Source organism: Haliotis cracherodii, unplaced genomic scaffold (genome assembly GCF_022045235.1).
Source record: "Haliotis cracherodii isolate W230 unplaced genomic scaffold, xgHalCrac1.p SCAF_20, whole genome shotgun sequence".
In the NCBI taxonomy this organism is placed as follows: domain Eukaryota; kingdom Metazoa; phylum Mollusca; class Gastropoda; order Lepetellida; family Haliotidae; genus Haliotis; species Haliotis cracherodii.
Window position 1 is genome coordinate 4,476,536 of NW_027266276.1, and position 10,728 is coordinate 4,487,263.

The 10,728-nt window shown below is 41.7% G+C and overlaps 1 protein-coding gene across 1 annotated transcript; it reads right to left on the reverse strand.

Moving 5' to 3' along the window:
- Window positions 1-1,211: 1,211 nt before the first annotated feature.
- Window positions 1,212-6,808, reverse strand: LOC139470230 (titin-like). The gene is made up of 2 exons (XM_071252552.1): window positions 6,710-6,808; window positions 1,212-4,602 (listed from the first exon to the last, which is right to left on the reverse strand). Exon 2 carries the CDS (start codon window positions 4,598-4,600, stop codon window positions 1,262-1,264), a length of 3,339 nt encoding a protein of 1,112 aa, XP_071108653.1. The 5' UTR covers window positions 4,601-4,602; window positions 6,710-6,808; the 3' UTR covers window positions 1,212-1,261.
- Between the last annotated feature and the right edge of the window lie 3,920 nt (window positions 6,809-10,728).

A 10,728-nucleotide genomic window follows, 5' to 3' on the forward strand; every position in this document is an offset into this window, starting at 1 on the left:
TCGCACGCTATAACTGGAACAATGTCCAAAACGTCATACAACTTTCGTTCGTAACGGTTCTTTCTAGGTCATTCTGTCATTTCCCGTGTATTATGTTGCTAACACAGTGCTAGCCCACTTAGATACAATGTCGCGGTGTAACATGGATACCCTACTCAGACACAGTGTACTTTCCCCGAGCCGCCCAGCCCTTGTTTTTGCCCCTTAATGCTGAACACTAGGCATAGAAGCAAGTGTCGTCCTTTAACGTCTTTAAACATACTTTTGTATGACGCGCCCGGGGTTCGAACCGCCGACCTTCCACTCACTGATCTGACGTATTATCCACTTTATCCACTTGACCCCGTGATCAGTAAGTCTAGGCACTTATAAGAATGGACATCGATATCGTTTGTTTTATGCATGTGTAAACATAAAACTCGATGTGCACATTTTCTTTACGGGTTTGCACATTCTGCACACCGGTTTTGAAGGTTTTTTTGTGCAACTCTTTTGTTCGCGTGCATTAACCAGCATACATTATTGTTAAAGTATGAAGCCCAATATATGCCCATGGTTTAAAATAACTCGAGGTTTAACGCAGTTTTCCAGTTATATCCGCCATGTCAGTGTGTGAGGAAACCCCAAGTGATGGAGGCATGGGGCGTTTTTCACTTTGGTGATGCAACGAAACACGAATGCGGGACTGGTACAAACAAACCAAGAATCATACTCAGGTCGAATCTGGGATTCGAACCATGCTTATGGGTTTCTGGCAAACGTTTGTTTACAGACATTACTTACCTCGTCGAATACCCTTCCCTTGAACACCCGATTCCACTAAGCTGATGTGATATATGATGCAGAAACAATGATGGATATTTTGATGAAAGAAATATCCACCTTGTTCATGTGAATGTTATCAAGAAGATCATTTACGTTATTACCCAACATGTCAAATAGAATAGACTGACTAACCAAAGTGAATGGTATACGATACTGTAATATATGGTTGTCCATCATAATATATTTTTTTTGCATCACATAATGTTATGCACACACCATTGAATTTAGTAACAGAAGTTGAGGCTCTCAGTCGACTCACCCGGATTATGATTCTTTGTTTGTCTTTAACATAAGATGACACGTTAAGATACTGAAATACTGTTAAGCGACCTTTATCCAAACTACTTCCACTCTTCTTGGATGTATCCATCAGGCAAACACACGGGCACAAACATCATGACATTTATTGGCAATGCAAATTCTGTACTCTACAGGATTACATGCGAGTGAGACAGACATAGTTAGTGAGGAAATCAAGCATCGCTCTCCCAGCCTCATCGAGGACGTCAGTCTCAGCATTGACCCTGTTTAGTTCCTGAACCGCTTCTGGCAACGTCTCGGCAAGTTTTGCTGCTCTGTCGAGGAAGCCGGCCCGGGTGTGGAAGGTGATGAGACCAGTTGAGACATAGGCAGCATGTAGAGACCTGTCGTAGATGCGGGGCTCCTGCCTGATAGCAGAGACGACTAGGGCTTCTGGTAGACGGGAACGATCCTTGTAGCCACCGTGGACGAGTTCAGCATAGAACAAAGTGGTGTGGATGAACTCATGAACAATTTGTTCTGCCATCAACGGTACCGTCCAGTCTTTCCGGGGATCCAGCCATATAAGCCCTACAGCAGACTGGACCGTCCCACTTGTAAACATGTCCGATTCGTCTTTGAAGAAGGCAATGGAAGAAACCATTTGAACTATTGCGCTGTACAGCTCAGCGTGAGTCGTGTTGATCAAGTCCAGTGCGCTGTTCGCAAGCAGAACTATCCTTTCTCGCTCATCCTTAGTGAAGAGGTGTTTGCCTGCTTTCGTGTAGGACTTTGAATCTGGTACAATGTTTAATCGGTTCAGTCCGTCAATGACATCTTCCTCTCCAAAGCTAAACATTATCTGGTTCCCTTTTACAGGTAGAGGGGTGCCTTGCAAATCTTGAATTTCCTTGAAAAATTCTTCTTTTAAAGTTTCGTTTCCAGTGATAATTTCGTTTGTCAAACCATAGGCAGCCAGACGTTGATTCATTATATTCACATCAAACCGGAAGGGCCAGAACAGATTCATGAAAACGGGGGTCAGCCCGATCAAAGAAGCGTGAGTTGGCATCGGTACCTTGGATAGTTCGCCACAGCTGCCAGGTAAGATGTTTAAAACATCGCTCCACGAGTTGAAGTAAGAATCAATGTCGTCACTGACCTTTTTTCGAAGACCTGAAGCTTTATGAAACCATGCCAGAATGTCATTTGGATTTTCAATTTTGCCAGCACTGGATCCCACTAATGGGCGATGTGGCAACACCACTTCTTGCTTCGCTGCCAGTAATGGGCGATCAGTTCCCTCGTATTTGAAATTTGCAAGAACATGAGGTACCGTAACTGGTTTTTCATTATTTAACCATTCCTGTACCGACACCACTTCTCGCTTCGCTGCCAGTAATGGACGTTCGGTTTCCTCGTACTTAAAGTTTGCAAGAACCTGAGGCACCGTAACTTGTTTTTCATTATTTAACCATTCCTGGGACAACACATCTTCTCGCTTTGCAGCCAGTAATGGGCGTTCGTTGTCTTCGTATTTAAAGTTTGCAAGAACCTGAGGTACAGTCACTTGTTTTTCATTATTTAACCATTCCTGTACCGACACCACTTCTCGCTTTGCAGCCAGTAATGGGCGTTCGGTTTCCTCGTATTTAAAGTTTGCAAGAACCTGAGGCACCGTAACTTGTTTTTCATTATTTAACCATTCCTGTGGCAACACATCTTCTCGCTTCGCTGCAAGTAATGGGCGTTCGGTTTCCTCGTATTTAAAGTTTGCAAGAACCTGAGGCACCGTAACTTGTTTTTCATTATTTAACCATTCCTGTGGCAACACATCTTCTCGCTTCGCTGCAAGTAATGGGCGTTCGGTTTCCTCGTATTTAAAGTTTGCAAGAACCTGAGGCACGGTAACTTGTTTTTCATTATTTAACCATTCCTGTGGCAACACTTCTTCTCGCTTCGCTGCAAGTAATGGGCGTTCGGTTTCCTCGTATTTAAAGTTTGCAAGAACCTGAGGCACCGTAACTTGTTTTTCATTATTTAACCATTCCTGTGGCAACACATCTTCTCGCTTTGCAGCCAGTAATGGGCGTTCGGTTTCCTCATATTTAAAGTTTGCAAGAACCTGAGGCACCGTAACTTGTTTTTCATTATTTAACCATTCCTGTGGCAACACATCTTCTCGCTTTGCAGCCAGTAATGGGCGTTCGGTTTCCTCGTATTTAAAGTTTGCAAGAACCTGAGGCACTGTAACTTGTTTTTCATTATTTAACCATTCCTGTGGCAACACATCTTCTCGCTTTGCAGCCAGTAATGGGCGTTCAGTTTCCTCATATTTAAAGTTTGCAAGAACCTGAGGCACCGTAACTTGTTTTTCATTATTTAACCATTCCTGTGGCAACACATCTTCACGCTTTGCAGCCAGTAATGGGCGTTCGGTTTCCTCGTATTTAAAGTTTGCAAGAACCTGAGGCACCGTAACTTGTTTTTCATTATTTAACCATTCCTGTGGCAACACATCTTCTCGCTTTGCAGCCAGTAATGGGCGTTCGGTTTCCTCGTATTTAAAGTTTGCAAGAACCTGAGGTACAGTAACTTGCTTTTCATTATTTAACCATTCCTGTGGCAACACATCTTCTCGCTTTGCAGCCAGTAATGGGCGTTCGGTTTCCTTGTATTTAAAGTTTGCAAGAACCTGAGGCACCGTAACTTGTTTTTCATTATTTAACCATTCCTGTGGCAACACTTCTTCTCGCTTTGCTGCTAGTAATGGGCGTTCGGTTTCCTCGTATTTAGAGTTTGCAAGAACCTGAGGCACCGTAACTTGTTTTTCATTATTTAACCATTCCTGTGGCAATACATCTTCTCGCTTCGCTGCCAGTAATGGGCGTTCGGTTTCCTCGTATTTAAAGTTTGCAAGAACCTGAGGTACAGTAACTTGTTTTTCATTATTTAACCATTCCTGTGGCAACACTTCTTCTCGCTTTGCTGCCAGTAATGGGCGCTCGGTTTCCTCGTATTTAATGTTTGCAAGAACCTGAGGCACCGTAACTTGTTTTTCATTATTTAACCATTCCTGTGGCAACACATCTTCTCGCTTCGCTGCCAGTAATGGGCGTTCGGTTTCCTCGTATTTAGAGTTTGCAAGAACCTGAGGCACAGTAACTTGTTTTTCATTATTTAACCATTCCTGTGCCAATTCCTGTTCTCGCTTTGCAGCCAGTAATGGGCGCTCGGTTTCCTGGTTTTTGAAGTTTGCCAGAACCTGAGGTACTGTTGTTTTTTCATTATTTAACCGATCCTGTGTCAACGACTGTGCTCGCTTTGAAACATCTTCCCGTAGCCATTTGCTAATCTTTAGTCTGTCAAACTGCTTTTCATGGACTCCTTTGAAATTTCCAACCGTGTAACTCTTGAAATATCCTTTCATGTTGTCATGCAACGTACTTTTGAATCCATGTTTTGTTTTCTTCGAGAGACTACCAGTGATGAACGTTGACCAACACAGAAGGAACAGAAGAGTTCTCAGTTCCATACCTGTGGGGGGGAAATGTGCGTTTCTATTTACTTCCGGCAATAAAATGAATGTATGGTAATTATCCTTATCCCTACTAGTAACGTAGCTCTACATTGAAAACAGTGTGTATATAACGCCCTCAACTATACCAGTAACGTAGATCTACATTGAAAACAGTCTGTATATAAAGCCCTCAACTATACTAGTAACGTAGATCTACACTGAAAACAGGCAGTATATAACGCCCTCAATTGTACCAGGAACGTAGCTCTACACTCAAAACAGGCAGTATATAAAGCCCTCAATTGTACGGGTAACGTTGATCTACATTGAAAACAGTCTGTATATAAAGCCCTCAATTATACTAGTAACGTAGATCTACATTGAAAACAGTCTTTTATCTCCCGATTCATTTGGAACAGACGGCGTGTGGAAATTTGAACAGTAAAACAAATATGCACGTTTAAAATCGTGTTCACCGACTTTGACTGTACAATAATTTATAATTTTGAGTAGCTCTTTCTACGTGTACATGTACTTTGAATCTCCTTTGACAAAAATTCTAAACTGGTATAGAGTGGATATTTCATGTGTCGAGTGAAATATCATTTTTCTCTCATCTCTTGACGGGGGGGGAGGAGATATTTTCGCTAGTGACGTAGCCACATGGAATATCCTATTTATAATATACCTTTGGTGTTGTTGTCTACCGGAAAGTTAAATCATTTCATTGCAAATGTAAAACCTTGAAACGTAAATTCTCTCTACCTAACGCAAAGCACAGGAACGGTTCACCATCCCTTGTATTTGCAACAAAAAACATAGTTTCCAATTTTTTTCCAAAAGTGTTTGAAAAATCTTAAAACATATAAACAAAGTAACAAAAAATATTTAGGTTCACGAAAGTTCTGATTCATACATATAGATATGATTATAAACAAAATCAACTTTAACACACAAAAATTCTTGAAAACTATGAGACTGATGTTGGAAGCAAAGGAATACACGCTGGTCAAGTGAAAAAAATGGCACTTTTCGAAACGAGCAATCTCGATTGACGAGTTCATAACGAAACATTTTCAAGATATTATTAAACGGCATGACGCGATATTAACTCCATAAATGACTATCTGTCATTATTTTACCTTGTCAGTGTGCAATTAACGTAAAAAGTTAACAGTTTGTGTACGGGCAACACATTTACGATAAAGGGAGACAACTTGAGTAAGTGAGTGAGTGAGTATGGTTTTACGCCGTTTGTAGCAATACTCCAGCAATATCACGGCAGAGGACACCAGAAATGGTCTTCGCTTACTGTACCCATTTCGGAAATTGAACCCGGGTCTTGAGCGTGACGAGCGAACGCTTTAACCACTAGGTTACCCGACCGCCCGAGACAATTTGAGGAGAGGTAACTCTTGTATGACAACAGCTCCGTCAACGTGTTATGTTCACAGCAGTGACATATCAAGCGTTATGTTCACAGCAGTGACATATCTAGCGTTATGTTCACAGCAGTGACATATCAAGCGTTATGTTCACAGCAGTGACATATCTAGCGTTATGTTCACAGCAGTGACATATCAAGCGTTATGTTCACAGCAGTGACATATCAAGCGTTATGTTCACAGCAGTGACATATCTAGCGTTATGTTCACAGCAGTGACATATCAAGCGTTATGTTCACAGCAGTGACATATCAAGCGTTATGTTCACAGCAGTGACATATCTAGCGTTATGTTCACAGCAGTGACATATCAAGCGTTATGTTTACAGCAGTGACATATCAAGCGTTATGTTCACAGCAGTGACATATCAAGCGTTATGTTCACAGCAGTGAAATATGAAGTCTCGTGTTCACTGCAATGAGTGAGTGAGTGAGTTGGGTTTAATGTCGCTTTTAACAGTATTTCCAGTCATATCGCGGCGTGTCAGCTTAATGTGGGAGGAAAGCCCGAAGTGATGCAGGTCTCAGACGTTTACCACTTCGGTGAAACCCACGAGCACGGGTATGGTGCTGACAAACCTAGAAACATAATTCAAAGCAATGAAAATATTACTTAACTCAGTCTTTCACACATACGCATATAATAAATATAGTTTCGGCCACATATCCGTATCTCTTACCTAAACAATCTGGAAGAGTACCCGAAGTCGCCGGGATTCACTTTGTGTAGATGCTTCCAAGAGTAGCGTTTCCAGGAGCCGCTGATCTACGATTCGAATACAAATCTATACTGATTATTTCTCGTCAGCAACATATCATTTCACAGGCCTTTCCCCAAAAGCGTACATCCAGATTAACCCCAGACGCCTGGTTATAACTGAAATATTGTTAAAAGCGGCTTTAAATACAATCAAGTGTTTGAATAACCTTCAGAAGTGGATCACATAAGAGAGTTGAGGTGAAAATTGGGTTTAACGTCGCGTCCAAGATTATTGCACTTATATAGCGACGCACATGTACGTGTGTGTGTGGCTGCTGGTACTAGTCCGGACTGATGCCGATTTATAGTGCTAGCCATACCATGAAACCATGCAGATGCCATGCAGAAACCCTGCAACAGTTTAACATGAATACCCCACTCAGACACAGTTTACTGACTCCGAGCCGACCAGTCCTTGTTTCAGCCCCTTAATGCCGAGCGCGAGACATGGTAACCACAAGTACCATCTTTTAACGTCTTTTGGTATGACGCGGCCGGGGATCGAACCCCGGACCTTCAGCTCTCCGGGCGGACGCTCTACCACTAGACCACGAAGGCGGTCCTCACATATGAGAGAGTTTATGGGTGTAAACATCTTAATGATGGGGAACGCAACGTTTGGGAGTACATGCTTACTCCTTACTTCCATTTGTCCATTGCTAACGACAGACCAGAACAAATTAACTGTTGGCTTCCCTTGTTAAGTTCCTACTTTATTATCTTGTATGACTTTTGTTGTTTTACATGTACATATGTTTCCTCTCTGTCTCCTAGCATTCATTCATCATATACTCCGAAACATTGTGTTCCTCATAATAAATAAGGGGCGGTAGCATAGTCTAGCGGTTAAAGCATTCGCTCGTCACGCCGAAGACCCGGGTTCGATTCCCACATGGATACAATGTTTGAAGCCCATTTCTGGTGTCCCCGGCCGTGATATTCCCGGAATATTGCTAAAAGCGGTGTAAAACCTCACTCACTCACTCATAAATAAATAAATAAATAAATAAATAAATAAATAAATAAGTTGACATCCATACATTTTCTCTCTTATGTTAAATACAATGTATTAAACGTCATCACCAGAGAACAATCAGACTCGATTATCTGCCGAAACAGTTTTCATTAGTGCTAAAGGAAAAATAGTGACGAAATTATATGAATGGATCACTGAAACCCAAGTCACATACTTATGTATTGAAACTGAGAGTAACATCGAACCAACAGTGCCTTCTAACTCAAATAAGGGGCACGGGTGGCCCAGTCGTCTAAGGCGCCGCGATTTGCTGTGCAGAGTTGCGTCCCTTCGGCACACCAGAAACCTATGATTGTGTGTTCGAAACCTGGTTCGCCCCGATTATGTTTCTAGGTTTGTCAGCGCCATACCCGTGCTCGTGGGTTTCACCGAAGTGGTAAACGTCTGACACCTACATCACTCGGGCTTTCCTCCCACATTAAGCTGACACGCCATGATATAACTGGAATACTGTTAAAAGCGGCGTAAAACCCAACTCACTCACTGACTCGCTAACTCTAACTCAAATAGACTCACCGGACAAAAGAGATTTTCGAGATGTATATGTTCCGGGGACTTCATCGTATCCCAATTGAGTAAATCGATGCTCATGATATCAATCACTGGATTATATGTTCCAGACTCGATTATTTACAGACCGCCGTCATATAACTAGAATATTGCGGAGTGCGGCGTCAAAAACAAACAAACAAAGTAACCGGAAAGTCTTATAAACGTAAGAATGTATATGTAAGAATCGGTCGTGAACGGGAATTGATAGATTCCACAGTGGGTTCCAGGCAGTAACACATTGTAACGAAGAGAATTATTCTTACCTAAAGTCTGGAACTGCGACTGATGGCGTGTATACACCCACATGGATAGATATATATACCTTCGGAGTACCGATAGTGAACGCCTGTTACGTCTAGTTGATAAACAACCGTCATATTTCCCATACAGATAAGTATTTTCAACTTCTTTCGTATTAAATCCAAACATACCTTCAAGTAAAAAATCATCAGATAAGCATGCTGTAGGGGCCTTTACCCGGGTCTTCTTTGTGACGAGCATACCAAGGTAATCACACTGCCACAGATCGTACAAGCAAAATTCCAGGGGCCCTCATGGGGAGGATAAACACACCGTCATGCCTCAACGCTTTCATATAAGGTTTCCTGGGTTTTGAGCACACGGGAGACAAGCGGTGCAAGCGTGTGGCACAAGCGTGACATGACGTTTTTTTGTTTTGTTTGTTTGTTGTTTAACGCCGCACTCAGCAATATTCCAGCTATGTCACCGCGGTCTGTAAATAATCGAGTCTGGACCAAACATTCCAGTCATTGACATCATGAGCATCGATCCACGCAATTGGGATCGATGACATGCATCAACCAAGTCAGCGAGTCTGCCCACCGATCCCGTTAGTCGCCTCTTAAGGCAAGCATAGTCGCCTTTAACGGCAAGCATGGGTTGCTGAAGACCTATTCTACTCCGGATATTCACGGGTCTGACATGATGTAGTACGACAACGTTCCATCTGTGCCTTGCAGTCACCTTGTTTCAGACCATAACCACCTATGTAACGAAGGTGCGAGAGCTGTAATTCACCAATCGTTTTCCTATATTTGCCGAAATCATTCGAATACAAACACAGACCATGTATGTTCAGTTGGTATATTTTCAGAAGGACATGATCGGAATACCACCCGAAAAAAATATGTTCGACCTCTACTTTCGAATACAGTTATTATTTTGACTGTTGAATATTGGTAGGAAAACATTTTTCGAACGAATACACTAGGACCTGCAAGATCTGAGACTTTGTTAAAGAGGTATCACCAGTCGTAATCTGGAGAGAACGGGTTTTCGACAAAATTTTATTCTTTTTATTCTATAAATGACAATATTGTTTTTCACCATTTATTGAGTAGTATCAATTCCTTCATATCTGGATGTACGTTGTCATATTCCTGACCATTTATTGAGTTGCATCAATTCCGTTATATCTGGATGTACGTTGTCACATTGTTGACATGACACTTTATACTCAACAAACAACTTTTACAAAAAATGAAATTAACGCGAATTTGTCCCTATTTATCCTGTATGTTGGTTTTCGACAAAATGATACTCTTTTCTTTTTGTAAATGACAATTTTGTTTTTCAACATTTATAAAGTGGTATCAATTCCTTCATATCTGGATGTACGTTGTCATATTGTTGACATGACACTTTATACTCAACAAACAATTTTTACAAAAAAATAAAAATTAACGCGAACATTGCTCATGCCATGCTGCTTTGTATGTCGTCTTTACCTACTAACATACAATAATCACGAAATCAAAAGGCGATACATGCGTGTGCCGCTGTTTGTATTATAAAGGTGACACATCTCGGCATACTGGTTCAAAGTCACATGTGGAAACAGTGACGCTATTTGCTATAATAAAGTTCCCCAAGCTCTATGTAATTAAGCCGGGGGCCTCACCGTGGTACCCTGGTTTACACAATATGACGTTTCAAGACGTATTTGTACCTGGCAACCTTTAACACTGTTAATCCTTTCAGTGAAAATGCCCAGTACAGTAGCAACGGCGATCCTTAAAGGGGCACTGATCTAACGCAATTCCCCGGGACTGGTTGTTGCCTTTGTTATTGTTTTTTCCCAGTGAGTCCCCGGATGTAGAGCAGAAATCTAGACTAGCTCGCGACCTCTGTTGCGCCATTCGTAAGCGCATTAGTCACTTTTATGGATACCGGTAGTAATAAGAGCGTATGGTCACATTGATCAGCAAAATGGAATACAGTTTTCGAGATAATAAGGAAATGTAGGTATCTTTGTGGGTAGCATCGGTAATGGTGACGAAGTTTTGATAAGTCACTTGCTTGGTAATTTTGCGATTTTCGTTTACACTATT